The sequence below is a fragment of the Leptinotarsa decemlineata genome, unplaced genomic scaffold (genome assembly GCF_025532065.1).
Source record: "Leptinotarsa decemlineata unplaced genomic scaffold, Ldec_3_MD MMD2_tig00004307_RagTag_RagTag, whole genome shotgun sequence".
NCBI lineage: Eukaryota > Metazoa > Arthropoda > Insecta > Coleoptera > Chrysomelidae > Leptinotarsa > Leptinotarsa decemlineata.
In genome coordinates this window covers 5,210,056-5,230,413 of record NW_027412606.1, presented here as the reverse complement: position 1 = coordinate 5,230,413, position 20,358 = coordinate 5,210,056, and the positions used below count along the sequence as shown (strand labels likewise).

The 20,358-nt window shown below is 36.9% G+C and overlaps 2 protein-coding genes across 3 annotated transcripts in view; both read left to right on the top strand.

Moving 5' to 3' along the window:
- The first annotated feature begins 206 nt into the window (after positions 1-206).
- On the top strand, positions 207-1,158 carry LOC141483967 (uncharacterized). The gene is made up of 3 exons (XM_074179107.1): positions 207-543; positions 675-829; positions 874-1,158. The coding sequence occupies exons 1-3, from the start codon at positions 207-209 to the stop codon at positions 1,156-1,158; spliced, it is 777 nt and encodes a 258-aa protein (XP_074035208.1).
- A 6,394-nt stretch (positions 1,159-7,552) lies between these two features.
- Y-1 (yellow-1) overlaps positions 7,553-20,358 on the top strand; it is a 43,785-nt gene continuing 30,979 nt past the window's right edge. For both annotated transcript variants that reach the window (XR_012466347.1, XM_023157202.2), the window contains exon 1: positions 7,553-8,300. Coding sequence is in view for 1 of the 2 variants with exons in the window: in XM_023157202.2 (XP_023012970.2) it covers positions 7,697-8,300 (604 nt within the window). In the remaining variant the exon portion in view is untranslated. The remainder of the gene's footprint in view (positions 8,301-20,358) is intronic.

Sequence of the window (20,358 nt, the reverse complement as noted above, 5' to 3'; positions counted from 1 at the left end):
TTAGGATAGGTTGCGGCGTCCCACAGGGATCCGTACTTGGTCCAACACTCTGGAATATACTCTATGATGGAGTACTAAGGATAAGGCTTCCAGACGACTATGAGCAAATAGGCTTCTCGGACGACCTGGCCATACTGGCAGGAGCTGACTCTATAGAGCAGCTGAGCGAAAGAGCGAATAGTTCACTTCGCAGGGTTGGCAGGTGAATGACACAGCACGATCTAGTTCTTGCCCCTGAGAAAACCGAAGCTGTAATCCTGAAGGGTCCCAGGAAAAGAGACGGAATAAAATTTTCAGTAGGCGATACAAGCGTTATACCGAAAAGGAGTATCAGGTATTTAGGAATATGGATCGTCCAACAGGGTACCTTCGGGGACCACGTGAGGACTGTGGTGGAAAAGGTAGAGGCCAGGGGAGCCATGTTAATGAGGCTACTCCCTAACGTAGGAGGCCCCCGTAGCCGGAAAAGGGAGGTACTTGCCAGCGTCGTACAATCCATCATCCTGTATGGAGCTCCCATATGGCATAATGTGACCCGGATAGGTCGGTACAAAATAATGCTTGAAAGCGCCCAAAGGAAGCTTCTGCTGCGCATCACATGTGGGTACAGGACGGCTTCAACCAGAGGGTTGCAAGTAATAGCGAGCCAAATACCGATCTGCCTTTTGACTAAGGAGCGGAGGAGGCTCTAAAAAAGGAGGGATGGTGCCACGGAGAAGGCAAGGAAGAAAGAGAGAGACGCAACACTGAGGGAATGGCAAGCAGAGTGGCAAGAAACAACGGAGGTAGCGCAGTGGACAAAAAAACTGATCCCCTCAGTGAAAAGATGGTTTTTACTAAAAAAACAGGGACGTAGACTACTGTACCACACAGATTCTGTCGGGGCACGGGTCATTCGGGCAATACACCCGAAGAATAGGCAAAACCGCCAGCAATCTGTGCAGATACTGTGGGGAGGTGGATACACCGGAACACATCCTAACTGCGTGTCCCAGGTGGGAAGGGGAGAGACATCTGGTATGCCAAGAGACCGGGCACGAGGTATTAGCGCAGAACTTCATGGAGAAAGTTGAACACAGCTGGAACAAGATGAGGGGCTTCATAAATGAAATAATGGAGGAAAAAATCAACGATGAACTAGAGGAACAGGGAAGGTGAATGGAGGAAGGAACAGAAAAATAAGACTTGCCAGATGCATGTGATGTATATCACAAGGTGATTCCGCATGCATCATTCGTGGCGAAGAGGGGGGAGTTATTTCTCCCCCCACAAAAAAAAGGTTAGGTTAGGTTAGGTTAGGTTGGGTCCAAAGTGAGTGGGTTCCATAAGGTACCCCGCTCTTGAGGAGACGACTCAGTCGTTTCCTGGCTACACCACCAAACCTTTTTTTAGGTTCAGTTATTGGATCAGGAGTTTGAGAGTTGAGAAGCTCTCGCTCCTGATCTAAATGTACAGTATCTCGAAGGTTCCGTAGAGAGAGCTGATAGGCTCAGCGTCATTCGTCTTCTCGGTACGGATACACACACCTTAGAATTAAGCCATCGTTGGGATACCATTCAGTTAGGAAATAACAGAACTACAAGTGATTCTGTCATTCCCGTATCCAGCGGGGCTACGTGGAAGCAGGCATTCGATGGCCGGTTTGCTCAACCCCCACATCCCAAGCCAATACACTCACCAAAAGCAGCTTGCACAGTGATTCAGGCAGTGAAAGATGAACAATGACAGCCAACCCGCCCCGCATTTCATTAACTGAGAAAGTACTTTTTCGTGTCGTTGGCGATTTGACGACGCATGGTGTTAGGGGAACCCCAGATATGTATTCAACGGAGGGCTGTACTACGCATTGTTCGTTTGATTGTTGTTACAATGGGTTACAGTGGGATTTTTCGTAATTTTACTTTCATTGAACCTGTAATAGATACCAACATGTCTGGTTCGAGAAAATATCTGTGAGATAGTGTTTTTTACGAACAAACGAGTGGTTCCGCGATGGGCAGTCCATCAAGTCCGGCGGTGACAAACTTTTTCATAGAAAATTTCGAACCACTGAAACCATATTGTTGTAAATCATGCCTTAAAGAAAATAACGCCGACCACCACTGGTAGCAGGTAATCAATTGTGCCGTAGCTAAGAGCGCGCGAATGTTCGATGTTCGCTGCCATTCTAGATGTAGCGAAAATAATGCTACCGGCTTCGATGGAATTCCAAGAAATTTCTAGCGCCTTCGATTGCCAAATATAAGCGTCATTCACTCGTCCGTCGACACAGTCAAATGGAAGTTACAGTGCGGTACGCAGAGCGATCTAGTAAGGCGATAGACACTCGAATAATAGTTCAAATTTTTACTTGGAATGTTTGTTATATTTAGAGTGAAACGAAGTTGACTTTGTTTGATTATTGTTCAGTCAAGTCAATTATTAGTCAACCCACGGGGAAAAACGTAACAATATTTTTGGCTGCGTTATGTTGATGACACGTTTGTGGTATGGCAAGAAGATGAAGAGACACTAAACAAATTTTTATTGTATCTAAACTTTCCTGACCGGAAAATAAAATTCCCGATGGAATAAGAAACTCAAGGGACTCTTGCCGTTTTGGATGTTTTTGTGAACAGACGTGGAGATGGCATATTCTGCCACAGAGTGTACAGGAAACCAAAACAAACACACAGGCAGGTACCTGAACAAAAAATCTAACCACCTGCCATAACAGTAGAGTATTTGTGAACCCAAGAGTCTTCCTCAATTACCTCAATTACTCAATTACCTGAAATTACCTGAAAAATTCCTTCAAAGGGCATGGGTACGGGGAAGGAGAACTGGAGCGGATCATACCACCCAGGAGAGAGAATTTCAAAGTAACACCATCTAGGCTGGTCAAGGGAAATGCTTTCCTTCTGTATGATAAAAATGTTACAGACTATATTGGGAAAATCTTAGAGAAACATGACATGAAACCAATATTCAGGCTAACAAAAACTATCAAAAGAGGTCTAAGGTCAGCTAAGGACCCCAGGGAATCTTCAGCAACATCCAGGGTATACCGGATTCCTTGTAGCTGCGAGTCGGTCTGCATTGGAGCCACGAAAAGAAATTTGAGTGCTCGCCGTTCTGAATACAATAGAAATTGTCATCTCGGACAAACCGACAAATCAGCTCTCATGCTCTCAACAAAGAAGGTACTCACTTTATTCCATTCGAAGATGCAGTAATATTCTATATAACTCAAAATTACTATCCAAGAGATATACTCTTGGATAGTAATACAGGGTGATTCAAAAGTACTTTGACAAACTTCAGGAGGTGATTGCTCACAATATTCTTATATGAATTGTCCAAATAAATAAATGTCCGGAAACGCTTCGTTTCCAAGATACAGGATGTTGAAGTTTTATTTTTATTTTCGTTTTTTCAAATAACTTTTGAAATACTGAACTTAATTAAACGAAACTTGGTAATAGGAGGTTTTTGAGGTGTCGAATTCGAACCTGATGTTCTTATTGCTCTTACTCGTAGGGGGCATCACCTACACGTCTTTTTCTTTTTTAAAGATTCATAACTTTTTTGGACGTACTTCTAGCACATTTTTCAGTAAAAAAATCGATTCCTCTATCATATCTACGTAAATAAGCTACCCTTGTTACTAGTCGCTGTAAGCAACCGTTTTCTAAATATTTGGACTTGAAAACTTCAAATCGATTATTTGATAATCGATGCATGTTGAAGCATGTTTATATTAGATTATTCTACATATTCAAAATTTTCTGAAATAAAATGTTGACATTTCTTGCAAATTTTATTAAAACAAATACTGATTATGCACCCTTGATACAAAAATAACTATTTCGCTTAAGGATGTCATAAAGGAACGTACCCAACAGTAATGACCTCTTCAAACGAGTAAAAAGTCAAATTCATTTCCAAAGCGTTCTTGTGAAAAAAGCAAAATATTCGTAATAACTTCAACATGCATCGATTATCAAATAATCCAAATATTTAGAAAACGGTTGCTTACAGCGACTAGTAACAAAGGTAGCTTATTTACGTAGATATAATAGAAGAATCGATTTTTTCACTGAAAAATGTGCTAGAAGTACGCCCAAAAAAGTTATGAATCTTTAAAAAAGAGAAAGACGTGTAGGTGGCGCCCCCTACGAGTAAGAACAATAAGAACATCAGGTTCGAATTCGACATCTCAAAAACCTTCTATTACCAAGTTTCGTTTAATTAAGTTCAGTATTTCAAAAGTTATTTGAAAAAAACGAAAATGAAAATAAAACTTCAACATCCTGTATCTTGGAAACGAAGCGTTTCCGGACATTTATTCATTTGAACAATTCATATTAGATTATTGTGAGAAATCACCTCCTGAAGTTTGTCAAAGTACTTTTGAATCACCCTGTATAATATATATAGAGAGGCAATAGAAATCCAAAAACACAGGGATGATTTCAATAGAAAAGAGGATGTAATGAACATCAATGAAATCTGGCTACCTGTCCTTCCAGGGACACAAACAAGGTCAGGTAATCCAATAAAGAGAACCCAAGCCATGTTCACTAATCATAATATAAAACCAGAGTCAAATACCAGATCATGAATAATGCAGTCGCAACGATGGAAACAACTTGAGCACCAACCCGGGCACTGCTATCGTTACCACATCGCCTTTGAGAATGTCTACCGCAGTAGTAGACGACACGTCAAGCAAAAACCAGCAGACCACCTGCTGAACAAAAAAATCTCAATGCTTTTTTTTATGTTGTTAATTTTTCAACATTTTCAATTGTCCGTGATCAAATGGGAAATTGAAATTTTGTAATTTCTCCAGTTAGGATCTTTTTGAAGCCTTCAAAGAATAGTTTCAGAAAAAAAATCCAGGCTACAATTTCAAAAATTATCAAACAAAATTTCTTCAAAGAACTTTGGATTTTTTTTATCTAATAATAATAAAAACGAAATTTCGATAAATCGTTTTTGTCAGCGAACTATTGTGTTTCTGCACCAAGTTTATGCTTTTTTTTATTTCTCAATATTTATATTTATCATAAATTACAATAATGTTTATAACACTTTCACTCCTCTATCGTAACTAAGAATTGGTATAACATCTATAGTAGTTTCTGGGATATTTGCAAAAATAAACACCTCTTTTTTTATTTAACAAAATTAATTGTAACTTTTGGACTATCTGAACTATACTATACTGCTTGTCGATATTTGCTAAAACACACTCGTTTATTTTAATAGTAAATCTACTCGAGTCAAGACATGTACTTTCATTGAATCCATGGTGAGTACGAGACCTTCTATAACGAAGATGTCGAGGTTAAGAACGAAATGAACTTGCACGAATTGCCAATTTACGTTGTAATGTTTTTCAAATTACAATTGTTTTTCTGATTGCCTCTTCAAATTCACAAACTGATGATCTTTCACCATGGATTCACCTCAGCGATGATTTAATATTGCAAAAATTTCTTTATAAAATATTCATCCCCATACAGCCAGAAAATCATAAGGCAATGAAATAAACTCTTGTTGAAAATACAAAGTTATGACCTATTCAAAATTCAACCTGATATTTGGATTATCACAATAAATAATGACCATCAACATATTTATTGCATCATCCACAAAAACAATTTCTGCATGAAGAAAGAAAATAACAGATTATTATTGATTCATATAATTCTTGCAGGTAACATGGAATTTTTTTGATTTTTTTTTGTTTGTATAAACGACGCGACGGGCGTTCGGTAGGTCGAAAATTTCATTCCTAGGCATCTTTGTGTATTGGAAAAAGTTTACTTTGGGCTACGGAAACCTTTTTCTTAAAAGAATTCTGTTTCGATTTACAGACTCTATTCTTTCTTTAACCCATTCATGCCCAGAACTTTTTTATTTTAATTTTTTTTTTATGAAACTTGTATATATGGTGAAAAATGTCATTTTTATGATGGGTTGATACTAAAAACAAAAATTTATAGGTCAGTTTTTGAAATATGATGTGGGTCATTTTCGACCTACTTGGGCAAATTAATGAATTTTTTTTGTTGTGTGATACTTAAAATTAAGAATGCATTCCTTGGATGTTAAGTTATGATATTATACATATAGGAAAATAAAACCCAACTGTAATTGAAAGTTATATTTTATAACAGAAACTTGACATTTTTCATGGAGGGCAACTTTACATTGATCGCATGCCTTGGTTGTTTTATTTTTACAAAAAGCACATCTTCGCCGTGTTTGGCTGGTCACAACAAGATGCTGACCCTGTCGACGTGCCGCTGGACTTACAGAATGGAATGTTGGACCTGTGGCCAAAGGAGGTTTTCCATATTTTTGTAATATAGCGATTACAGCTCTTCTGCGAAATTCCAAATTGTCCAACTTCAAACCAAATTTCCCAGGAATTACATATACATATGTCAAACATCCAAAATAAAATAAGAGTATACCTACCATACGATACGATAATTTGCAATATTATTATCCATCTGATCTACCCCTCCCATATATCTATTATAATATTGCACGACGTGTGGTTGCTGTATGTCTACTTTTTTTATGTGTTGATGAATATCTTGTTGCTTTTTGGATTGGGCATAAACCATATTCATTTGACACCAAGGTAACAACACTGTTGTCTTTCCATCTCACACAAACAATGTTTTCATCTTTGTCAACTGCACTATCGTAGACACCTCGATCTTTCTTTTTCATTACAGCATAATTTTCAAGAGAACATTTATCTGATCTGTTTTCTCGAACGGTACCAGTAGCACCAAAACCCATTTTTACGAGTTTACTTACAAGTGAAGCACTTGTAAAAAAATGTCAAAGTACAAAGAAAACTTATTATCGGGAAATTTGTTTTGGAGCAAGTTGGCAAACGTTGTAACCACAGACTCTCCAAGGCCCATCTTCTTTTCTTCTTTGTTCATACTCCTTCCTTGATATATATCAAAATTCACACAGTATAAATAAAATTCCGTCAAAATCAAGAAGTCTTAATTTTAATTAGTTCAAAATCAGAATAAAACAATATTTGAAATCTGAATGTTTTTACAGTGTGGAAGAATATGCCCTGAAGAGCCCTGTATAAAAACGTTATTCTGAGGGTTGCTTGTTAGAAAGCAGTCGATTAGAGATTGCAAAAATATTTGAAACAATTACAATTCCAAAGATCTTTCTGTCGACAAAAATTATATCTGTTTATTTCAGTTTCACAAATGTTTTGATACAAACAGAAGCTAGATACGTATTGATTTAATTAAAAATTGTTAGAACGTGCCTCACAGGCAAATCAATTTCCTTGTTTCTATGTTTATTTATGTGTACCTGTCAACTGAATTATTTTGAATTATTTATGTATTACGATAAATATGTAATAATTGTGATGACCTTCAAGCGAACTCTGCCAAAGGAAGAAACGTTACAATGTCAAAACATGTACACATGTGGTCGAGTCGGAATTCATTAAAAACATCTAATCTCGATTTTGATGCTGATGCATACAGTTTTTCCGAAAATCGTCAATACCTGTCCACAACTCCAATATGTTTACTTGTTGAATCAGATTCATCATTTAGCATCGTTAGTAGTTCCGCTACTACTATAAAACAAGTTGCGATACGAAATAATCCTCAGTTCTAAAGCAAACGGTGTTCAGCGCGCTTAAAAAATTATGAAGAGCAACAACTTCATACTATTTTTTCTGGTCGGTGTTTTGTCGGCGTACGCAGAAAAATTTAAAGTGACAAGAGAATGGAAGTATATCAATTTCACGTGGCCTACCGAGGAAGTTTACAGGGCGGCTGAAGCAAACGGGGCCTACATACCGGAAAATAACATCATCGCCGGGATCAAGCACTTCGATGACTATTTTTACCTGTCGCTTCCTCGGATGAAGAGTGGGGTTCCTGCTACTCTGGCGAGGATTCCGGCAGGAATGACACAGGACACTTCTCCGCTGTTGGAACCGTTTCCATCCTGGGAAATGAATAAATTGGACGATTGCGATTCGCTTCAAAACGTGCAGAACGTTGAAATTGACCCGAAAGGACAAATCTGGATAATAGACGGCGGTAGGACAGACACCCTTTTGAATCCCGTTTCAAGGTGTCCTCCCAAACTGGTGATTTTTGATATCAAGAAGAATGCGACTACTACTGCGTACACTTTCCCTAATAATGTGGCAAACGCAAACCATAGTTTTCTGTATGATATTGTGGTGGATGATACCGACTCTGGATATGCCTATATCACGGACAATAGCGGTACAGATCCAGGTGAGAGCGTGATTCTGTATTATTATAATCATAATACTCATGTGACGTGAAATTTATAAATTGCCTGCTGTTCATCACACTGGAACAAGGAAAGTTTTATAGATCAGTTGTATGATTGTCGGCAGAAATAATTATATTATTATGAAGATAATTGTGTCAGTGGATTATCATCGTAGAAAAACCCCATGTCCGCAAACAAACTCAAATAATACATTGAAAAATCTGAGATTACAAGTTCTTCAGAAATTGAAATGTACTTATGTTTTTCTTCAACATAAATACATATTCAAAACTATTATTTGAATCATATTTTCATTTCGGATCAGTGTATTACTCCGTGTATTACTCCGTATTACTCCTCACATATTCAGAAAGGAATAACAAGAATATCATCGAATAGGTTGCTATCTCAGAACAGCTATTCAAAGTTCAAATTTTTAGTCACAAAGGACATTTCCATATCAGAAAAAAATATATTCCGCCCCTACTGGAAAACAGATGACCCCAATAACAAGTTTATTCATTCATTCAATAATAATAATAATATTATAAGCTCATACAGGCTCATACAGGCTGATGAGCCTGATGTAGTTCTTCTCGACCACCAGAGCAAGACGATATTTCAGCTCCTGGCGAGACGAATATCATCAGAAAAGAGGAGAAAAAAACGGATGAAATATCGAGATTTCCTCTTCGCGGACTCTATCCAGATCACTCTGTCAAGAAGGATGTTCTGATTATTAGAGTCCTTGTCGGAATGATGCTCTCTCTTCTTTCGAATCTCAAGATCATGCCAGCATGCTACACTAAGGCATAAATCATAGGCAGAAGGCTGTCATTCTTGGCTCAATGCGTTTGCTCAGGGCACATCATTATTGGACTCAATAATCACTCACCCCACAGTTTGTGGAGTGGTCGTTGGTTGATAATACTGGCGTTGGTGGCGCTTCCTAGATGGCTCTGCTTCAATAACTTAACCTAAAACGAGGCTAATGACCATAGTAGTCGGTAATCATGATGCTCCCTATGTGGCTCTCGAGGTATTGATACAACCTGGGAAGATCACGAGGCAGATCGGACGTCACAATTGTTACCTGAGCCATCACTTTACCTACTTTTAAGATCTATTCTAATTACCAACTTTCTCGTTGTAAACTAAATTCAATAAAGGAGAACAATTCAAATATATTTGATCATTGAGCAATATCCCGAATTTTCACATTAATTGATTTCTAAACATTTCAGAAGATTGGGTATTAAACCTTTATCTTCCAAATGTGATACGTCATAATCGTAACTGAACTCGTGCCCCTTCGTCAAAAGAGGGTTTGGAAATGTTGAATAGGCCTTCCCATTCCAAAACCTACTTCCATGCTCTTTCATCCTTTTGGAAAAATATCTTCCTGTATGGAGTTTTATCTTTATAGTTTATAATGAATGTATTCAATATATCAATTATTCTGTATGCTACGTCCAATTCTTCGTTATTTAAATTTTTTAAAAACCAAGTGATATTTGTAGTGGGATCACCAAAGTACGTTACAGTTACATAATGTTTAGTATCATTCTTTGAAAGTGGTCTCTACCAGTAAAACAGACTAAAATATTATCTTCATATCTGTACGAGTATGAATAAATGTTAATTAGCCCATTAGTATGGATTATTTTCTCTAGGTTGTCCATGAAAATTTCAGCTTACAAAGGACTCAAGGGGTTTCCCATTATTAGACCCTCGCTACTAACAAGAGTAAAAATTTTCATGGAATTAAAAATAAATCTGAGCCTAGGTAAATCGTCAGGAAATCTAAAATTTTCTATTCAAAAGTGGATCATAACAAAATCAGTTGAGCATAACTTTGTTCAAGTTCATGCATATTTGTGCAATTAACTTGGATTTTGATTTTTTAGGGAATCACAAACTTCATGTTTGCTCTAACGATATTTAAGACAACTTTAAAATTTCGCAAACCATATTTTCAACAAGGTAAAATATTAGTAATGGAAAGAGGTATATTCAAAAACTCCCATTTGAAGTGAGCATTGTGTATTTGAAATGTTTATAAAAAAGTTATACAAATTAATAGACGAACATGAAATCCTTTTGAAATAATCGTGGATACCCAATGAACAAAACAAACAAGGGTTGAAAGTAAACATTATTTTCATTATTAATAAATAATAACAAATTAATAAGAAAGGAATAATACTATGTTTTCAATTGTATTTGGAAGCGGTGCCGATGACTTTGACACTTTTTATTGGCTTATTTTTATTATTACTTAATCATTATCAAATTTGTGAAGAAAGAATTATATCGACGTGTCTCTGAGTGTTCACTTTCTCGTTCAATGCATCTAATTGTCCGATCATGTAATTCACAAAGAGTAGATATTCCTGCAATGAAATGGTATCGCATTTTTAATATTCTCAGCATTATTAAATGGTCGTTCGTTGTAAATATATCGCTTCACATATCCCCATAAAAAATCTAATGGGATGAGATCTGGCGAACGAGGAGGCCACCGTGGATCATTATTTCGTCCTAACTATTCATCACTAAATTTCCCATTATAGTAGGATGAGCAGGACATACATTTTGTACACACCGTAATTTATGTCTTTCTTGAAAACTCACATTGTCCAAAAAATCCGTTAGTTTGATGGATCGATCGAATACGTTTCTCTAAATGTTGGTAAGTTACATGTGTTTCATCTGGTGCCCTACTATCGGCTAGTGCCTCTTCGGGGGCTGTGTTAATTAAAAAATAATAATAATACTAAATTGTTTTTCTCTGTAGCTTATTCTAGTTCTTGCTGTTGGGTGTTTATGTATGGTTACAATGTCTCGTGTTGGTCGGATTAGTGAGTCTTCTCTCGTTTCTTGGGCATTTTTTTTGTGTATGGGTTGGGTTATCCTGGGTGAAGTTGTCCGGGTACAGTTCCTTGGTTGGTTCGGGATCTGGTGAGTCTTGGAGACTAGGTAGAACTATTTATTTCTGGTCTCCTCCTCTGACAGTGGGTTGTGTTTTACCTGATCGCCAGCAGGAACTCGTCAAGGATGTTCTGGAACCTCTCCGGAATATCCTTCAGGGCTCCTAGGAGCCGGGCTGGGGGAAATGGAAACTTTTTCCTGGGAATCCTCCTTGGGCCCCCGCGGGGCGTCCAAGGGGTGGCCAGCGTCTCAATTACGGTGGTGTTGCTGCTTCTGATTGTTCTGGTTCTGTTCTGTTCTGATTCTGCCTCGGAATTCCTGAAATTTATAGGGGTTAGTTTTACGGTGTTTATAGTTCGTTGAAAGGGAATCGGTGAAGAAGTTTGTGTACGGTTCGTACTATTCTCTTCTCTATGGTTAGTAAGCGATGTGTTAGTCTCAGGGGATTGCGCAGTATATCATGGCTTCATAGTCCATGATCGATCGTATGTAGGTCTTGTATGTGTATGTGTTTTGCTGTCGTCGAGTCGAGTCGAGTGAGAAGCTAGTGTCACCAAACTGTCATAATGTTTTCTTTCAACTCTCAATCGTTTTGTGCCATGGGTATCCGTAATAGTTTCAATAGGATTTCATGTTTGTCGTTTAATTGGTACAGTTTTTTCATAAACATTTCAAATACAAAAAGTTCTCATTGAATAAAAGTTTTTGAATATATATATATATATATATATATATATATATATATATATATATATATATATATATATATATATATATATATATATATATATATATTAGCATTGAAGATGTTTTACCTAGTTAACAATATGGTTTGCGGAATTTTGAAGTTTATCTGAATATCATTGCAAGACATATAAATTTTGTAATTCCCTAAAAAATTAAAAATCCAAGTTAATTTCACAAATATTTTTGAATTTGAAAAACGTATGCTCAACTGATTTTGTTGTGATTACTTTATGGAAGTGCTGAGGGTGATTTAAAAAAAATATAAATTGGGAAATCATTAATGAAAATAATTAAAAATGACTTGGGACACCATGTTGTGGTATTTAGGCATTACTTTCAATTATAAACAACTTTTACCAAATGACACTTTGCTAAATTTTCTGAAATAAGAGTACTTTACTCCTGTACAATCATTCCCTTATAGAGTGTCCTAATTTGGGGTGGAAATTTTCAATACCTGCCGGCAAACGGTAGTTCAAGTAACTAAATAAATCCTTTAATATAAGAATGACTAAATATTACCTGAATTATGATTCCCTGTTAACATAATAAAGAATGAATTGAGTACAGAACGAAAAATCTTTTTAATTGAGTAAATACACGCCTGAAGAAGCCATTGTGTGGCAAAACACTTGTTGCGTTTTTATGAATTTTTTTTGTGAAGAACTCACAATAAAGTGTTCCTTGAATACGTTTTAATTTTTTTTTGGGTGCTGTTATTGCAATATTTCTTATTTCATCAATCTGTTGATAATTCGTAATGAATGTCAAGAATTTATGTAAACATTTCATTTGAGAGCTCAAATCACTTCCAGAAAAAAATAAAGCTACTAGTAACTTCAATTAGTTCTCCAGATACGTTTGCAAAATCGAAATTTCAAATTATTTCAACAATTGTTTTTTAATATAATCTGTTCATCGGTAAGAGGTCAAAGATTTCGAAAAGATCATTCGTTCTAAACTGAAAAATCGTTTATTACTGACTCCCGGATTTCAAATAACTATTATGTAATCACTTTTATTTATTACCCATTACTAATCCCACAACATTCAAGAGTTAATGGATTCGACACACCGCAGGAAAAAACTTTTGTCTTTCGAAGTTTTTTTAATTACCTACTTGAAATTCGTTGAAATATATTTCATTCATATTCATTAGTAAGCCGTTTACGAGAAACCACCATTGCCATACGGTCTGGATTGTGTTTCCTCAGTTGTGACGAATGAGAAATGGCCAATCCATTGAAGTTTACTCACCCCCAGTCCCAAGCTAACTTGAACTCCTGACTGAGTTCAATAGTTGACCTCAACCATAAAAGTAAGAGGAGTTTTTGGGCCCGGATGAGTTGAAAACGGTCCGAAAAGAGATGAAATGGAAAATTTCTCTACAAACCCAGTACAGACTGTGGAGTCCTTGATGAAATAATTCTTTCTCCACTCAGGAACCTCAACATAATACCTGTTTAAAATAGAATGCAAAAATTCATGCCAGACAAATACAGGTGTAATACTAATTGGAATTACTATCAGGGAAATGTTTCTACCACATTCAGAAATTTCCCCTGGTCGTGGCATCATTTCAAGTAAAACTCAAAAACAGTAAGGTTGATAAAAAGTGTCCACTTCCATGGTCGGAGATAACTATGTCCCAGCTATTTTCAGAGGTTTTTTGGTCGTAGTTTCAAGGTTTTTATGCTTGATGTTAACGTGTTTGAAGAATTCAAAGCGACCATCCCAGACTCTAAACAGCGGTGACTGAAATTCATAAAAACACTTTCTAATTAACAATAATGAAATCTGGCTACCTGCACTTGATTTCTCACGTGCCAACGACGATAGTTGTTGATGCCGGACACAAAATAAGAAAATGATTAGAGAATATTCTGTTCATTTTTCAGCGGAGTGAAACATAACAAGTTACTGACACATAAGATATTGTCCGTTCAGAAATGTATATTGGTGTTCACAAAATAACGTATCAGGGGGTACCAGTTCATCTTTTCTACCTCTATAAAATGTTTTCCATCACAATTTTTCCAGGTTGTAAAAGATAAAAATGCCTAGTAGAATAATAATTTCATTGTCAATAACACAACGTTTCGAATTTTCTGTCCATAACCGTTTTCTAGAGAAAATTTTGAGTTTCTGCAGTTTCCCAACTTTTTTCAGTTTGATCATTACAGTACCTATAACTTGACCTCTCCGACCCGAAATAAATGATGGAAGCTGTGACTTCTTCATTTTTATTAAAATTCATAGTTTATATTCAAAAAATATTGTATTCAAAAAATGAGAGGAATGTTTAAATTTCGCGGGCTACGTATATTCGATTAGTAATTTTTATTGTGTTGGTACACTCGTCTCTCTCAAGCTCATATTCACAGTTTCATCTGTTTTGCATGTGTAGTTTGTTGTTGGTAAGAGACATAAAAGTAAAAAGTGAATTCACCAGTTCGGACTTCCATTGTCTACTATATAAAATGATTTGAAATCCCTGAAACAACTAAAAAAGAAGAATTAGAAATGAATAGCTGAAAATAACAATTATATTAGGCAAAATAAACCTGAAATGAAATAATGGTGAAATAAAATACAAGTAAAAATAGAACAATTGAATAAATTAAAATAAAGAAATGAAAAAAGAAAATAAAAATAAAAAGTGGAGGGATTCCAAGTCACATTAGTTCACGACGTTTCGATTGTAAGTATCTACAATCGTCTTCGGGTGATGACTAGACTGATTCCTCCGAGAGATGACTATTTATAGGCCGTTCGAGTACTTTCACTTATCCCCGCTTTCCATTTTCCGCTTCACTGGTTCCGTGGGAGATGACCGTTTTGGCGGGAGTTGGCCATTTTTCTCTTGATGATGGGTTTGCATATGTTACGTATTTCTACGCTGGCTTAGCTGAATACGTTGTTGGACAACATGTATGCGGCTTCCTTGAATTTTCTCCTAAACCAATGTTCCTCTCTGTGCGAGATCTCAGCTTGGGACCACTCGATGTTGTGTTGATGGGTCCAAACATGGTCTGCTATTCCTGATTTGCTGGTTTCCCCTCGCTGTGTGTGTTTCTTGTGATCGGCAATGCGAACACTCAATGGCCTTATTAGTTTCACCAATATAGGATTTTCCGCACTCACAGGGTATCCGGTAAATGCAATTTTTGGAATTGCAGTCCGCGTTTGGTGGCCTGGTTTTCGTGAGGCTGCTACGGATAGTGTTACCGGATCTGAAGCAGGTTCTGATGTTGTACTTGGAACCAGTTCTTCTTATCCTCTCCGATAATCCTCTGATGTAGGGAAGTGCAAGCACTGGTTGTGACGGCTTCTCTTCCTTGCGAGGCTCCTGCTGTCTTTTAGCCAAAGTCTTTTCTACCATCGCTTTGGAGATCATTTTTGATGATGTCTAGTTCCTTGTCACAGATTTCTTCTATTATTATGGCAAACTGCGTCAGGGGTTCTTGCTACATGGTTGTACGGTCAAATAGGAGTAAGTCAAACTCAAAGTCAAAATATGCTTTATTGTCTGAAGATTATCATCTTATTGACAAAGCTTGGTTAAAATAATTCGATTAACAAATCCACACATCGTAGCTATCGCTACTTATCAAGTTATGATTATTCGAGTAATGTTCTCGAAAACTATACAGTATAAAATAATATACACTGTCATGTTATTGTTGAATAAAATTGCAGGTAGTTATTGAACATATGTACAAAGAACAAAAAAATAACAAAAACAATTAGTATTTACATAGCACAATACATCACTTGCACGAATATAGCCAATAAGAGCCTATTTGGAAAATTTTCAATATTGATTACATAAAACGAGTCAGCCACAAGTCTAATCAAACAGTATCTTGATAGTACTCTGATAAATTATAATAGACTCTCTCACAAAAAAAAATCTTCAAAACTTCCCTAAAGTTTACGTTATTGCATGCAAATTTCAGATTTAATGGAAGGTGATTGAACATTTTTAACTCATTATGAATGAAAGAGTCTTTAATGAGGTAATATTCTGGAATGGGCAAATTAAAGTCGTTTCTTTGTCGAGTGGCGTTTGTGTTAATTGAAAATCGATTTTGATGTTTGGCTATGAGACATATAGTTTCAATAATAGAAATAGATATTACAGTGAGGATTTTCTTTTCCTTAAACAGTGGTCTGCAAGACCACTGTTACTGATATATTACTTTGGCAGCAGCAAATGCCAGCTCATAAGATGTCAGCCTCACAGCATAAGACCCTGAGGATAACTTTGATTTGAGACTCTTGATATGGTCTTCAAATTTCAAATCACTGTCAATAGAAAGTCCCAGAAATTTGTTTGATGGTTTATTCTCAACAAAGATGTTAGTCAATTTGTAGATTGCTGATGGAACATTTGAAGCAAATTACGTTCATTTTAGACATATTAAAACTGAGAAGATTTGCGTCACACCATCTTTTTGTATTGCTAATATCATGATTTATTACTGTTTCAAGTTCAGAGGGGATTTTGATCATGCCATGAAATTGTAGTCTCGTCAGCGAATAGGGTGAACTCTCCTTTCAGCTTGGAGTCCAATCGTCTCAGTGTAAGAGCCCAGGAGAGTCAAGACCGAAAAAAACACGCCAAGTTCGATCAAATGTCAAGGTTTTGCTGTGACTTTCACCGTCAATCATCAGTATATTTTACTCTACATTAGATTTATTTGTGCAATTGGTGATGTGCACCAGTCTATATGCAGTCCATCTAGCCTTTCTCTCCAGAAAAATGTGGAGAGGAGGTGGATCTAGAAAGATCTCTATGGCTACTGATAGTATGGTACAATTAGCACCACAAATGGCCAGAGAAGCCTGTCTCTGTGAGCCAGAGAGCTTCGCCTGAGCCGTTTCTGTAAAACTTTTGGCCACCAGGAAACTGCACCATAAGTGATCATTCGTCTGACAATCATCACATGAATCCAATGGATTTGTTTAGCACCTGAACCTCAATTTTTTCCACAAATCCTACGACATGTCCATAGGGACAGTCTGGGTTTGTATAAAACTTTTTTCCAAGTGAGCGTTCCTTGTGAGTTCTTTATCGAGGACAATGCCAAGATATTTCACCTCCGTTCCTAATGGAATTCCAATTGATAAACTCCATTGTTTAGCCAGCACAGTTACATCCAGTGTGAGACGCCAAGTGGCAGCAAACATCAAAAGGTACAAGATGAAAACTAATGCAGCCCACTCACTCCATGGCCATCAGCCCCCAAAGGTCGCTTAAGGTCAAGGAAGTCCTTTCTACGTAGTACGTTGAGTAGAGTAGAGTAGAGTTTTATTTATCCATGTTACGTATGAATACATCTATGGCAGGTCACATTACATGAAGAGAAATATTGCAATAAAAATAAAATGTTTAAACACATATAAACAACACAATGAAATTATCATTTGAAAATAATTATTGGCTGACCAAATAATCAATTGATGCTGAAAGATGATATATTATGGGTGTTTCAATGAACGTGCTTCAAATATTCCATTACATTGTACAAACATTTCTCGAGGGGAAACATCTTTTACTTTGTATACCACTGAATTCTTCACCAAACATAACAATACTCAGCCTATGGCAAGATAAGCTCCGCGATTTACCTTTCTGGAACCCCTCAGACCCTTCTCCCTGGCAGAGTCCTGAAGTGGAAGACTTAGATATATCTAAACAGACTAGGAGTGAGGTAAGCAGGTCGAGGGCAATTCCACCGGGTGGGGTTTTCTAACTGGCCCTAAAACTCTATGCAAATTTGGAGAACAACAAACCGCTCAACGTCTCCACAACTGCACGCTATACCCAGAATCATACACCTCCAGTTACTGAAAGAAACCGGCAAGAGGGTTGCCGATTTTTGTGCTGAAATAATTTAATTTAACTATTAGTTACTGCCATTGTGGACTTCTTTCTTTTGCTGACAGCGAATTATACTGTTACTGAAGCTTTTGACACGAAATAAATAAATACTTATGTACATTCAAATATAAAACAAAACACTTTTTTCTTTTCAGTTTGTACTCCAAACATTCGTTATGTAATTGAAGGGACAAGTAAATATTAGGAGCAGATAGTTGTTGATTCACAGATGGATCAAAAACACCTTCCGGTTGTGGTGCAAGTGTTTTCAGTCGAACACCCAGGACCGAGATATCAACCTGCCTAGGAACGTCTGCGACTGTATTTTAAGCGGAAATTTACGCTATGGAATTGTGTGCGGAGAGATTGAAAGAATCCAACCTCATACAAAAGTCAATAAAAATATTCTCGGACAGTCAAGCGGCGTCGGAAGCTCTTAGTTTCTATAGAGCAACGTCTAAATTGCCAATTGCTAAATTGCCAATTGCTATCAAATTGCCAAAAATAACTTTCTTCTATAGGAAGACCTAACAGATTGTCTCTGGCCTGGATTCCTAGCCATACTTCAATGAGGCTGCTGACTCCCTTACAAAGGAGCTTTAGGATTTGCCCAACGAAGATTGAATACCTGGATGACAAGATGATTTATGGACTTTTGGCAGAATCTTCCTGGATTGGCTCATTCACCCTTCAAAGCTTGATACCAACTAGTTGTTGGACTACAGTAGGGATAAACTACGATGTCTAAAAGGCCTTCTTACAGGTCACTGTCATTTGAATCCTCATATGCAGACACTCGAAGTCTCGGAAGACAGTGTGTCTCGCCTATGTTTGGAAAATGTTGAAACAGCAGAGCACATACTTTGTGCCTGTCCCGCTGGAGACCGAATCAGGTTTTTAGAGCTCGGCAGAGCCTTACTCTTACCATCTGACCTGAAGGACCACTCACCATACAAACTAACCGGCTTCATTAAGAAGCTGGGTTTATTTGGTCAAATGTGAATAGGTGTGAGCCACAATAAACCCTTGCGGGATGCGGTGGAGGGTCGAATAGGCCAACTTACTTTGGACCTAACCTAACCTATGTAATTGAATAAGATATCATTAATAGGAACGCACAATACAGCATATGAAAGAGTTACGATATAAAATTACACTTTCATGGGACACTGTCATCCTCAATGGAGAAATAAGAATGATATTACAAGATAAAGCCGTTATTTCATTCACAACATTACGACTTTATATCATGAATAAGAAAAAATCTATTCTTGCCACGATAACGGTACGTAACGACCCTCATTTGATTTACTACCAGCCACAAGAATCGTCTTCGAATTAACAGGGGTATTTTTAGGAGAGTTTAATAGTTAACCTTCTGTATTGTTTTATTTTCAGGAAAGTAAACAAGAATTATAGATGTTTTATTGCGACACCAAGGTATTGTTCCATGATCTAATAAGTAATTTCTCGACACGACCGTTGAATATCACGTGAGACCTTGCAGTGGGTCTTTGGTAATGATGTTGTTCATTTCATTTGCATGAAAAGAGAATAACGGGCCAATTATTCCAACGGCTTGTTTTTCTGATGACGATCAAGAAACAACAGCATTATTTTTAAATATTCTTGATGAACTCGTTTGCGTTGGCCTTTCAGAAAAGAGTGACTGAATGTCCCAAATTGAATTAATGACGAAATTCTACAGTTGATTGGAATATGAACAGGTATGCCCAAATCAATAAAATTCAAAATTACAATAATATAGTATAAACTCTGCAAAACCCTCAAAGTTATTGGAGAACCAAGATCGTGATATTGAAACGTAACCGCCCAGTTCAAAATTCACATGGGTTGAGTGAGTTTCATCGAAATATTGATGTAAAATCGAGCTCCGTTTTCGAGAAAAAAAAACACTTCTCAAAACTATCCATGGACAACATAAAATAAAAACCAAAATCATAGCACAGGAATTTTATAAACAATGCCCTTCAGATGACCCCATAAATAGAAATCTAAAGGATTCATATCAGGACTGCGACCTGGCCAACTGTGAGGTCCTGCACGTCCAATCCAGCGATAAGGGTAGGTGATGCTGTTGAGCAAAAATACTAAAATAAGCTGAAGCAACGTCGTGCAAAAACCGCATGTTGCCTCTTATAAGTACCCGCACTTCTTCCAACAAAATGCATAAATAATCTCGTCAAAAGTCCGTGTAGGATTCATCTGATAACCTTGCTGGTAGAAAAAATGGGCCAATCAGGTAGTCACCAAAAATTCCAACCCAAAAGTTCAGAGAAAATTGTTGCAGAAAATGAATTTCTCTAATAACGTGGGGTTTTTCGTCGGCCCAAAAATGGTCATTGTGAAAGTTCATAATACCGTCTCGTGAAATATTTGCTTCGTCCGTAAATAAAATATTTGGTAAAAAATTATTTTTGTGTGCCATAGTATGAATCAACCACGTGCGAAACATTAATCTTAAGTGAAAA

Coding starts and splice junctions, on each gene's coding strand:
- LOC141483967 (XM_074179107.1), top strand. CDS start 207: ATGACACAGCACGATCTAGTTCTTGCCCCTGAGAAAACCGAAGCTGTA. Junction 544..674: donor GCATAATGTGACCCGGATAG/GTCGGTACAAAA, acceptor CTTTTGACTAAG/GAGCGGAGGAGGCTCTAAAA. Junction 830..873: donor ATCCCCTCAGTGAAAAGATG/GTTTTTACTAAA, acceptor TGTACCACACAG/ATTCTGTCGGGGCACGGGTC.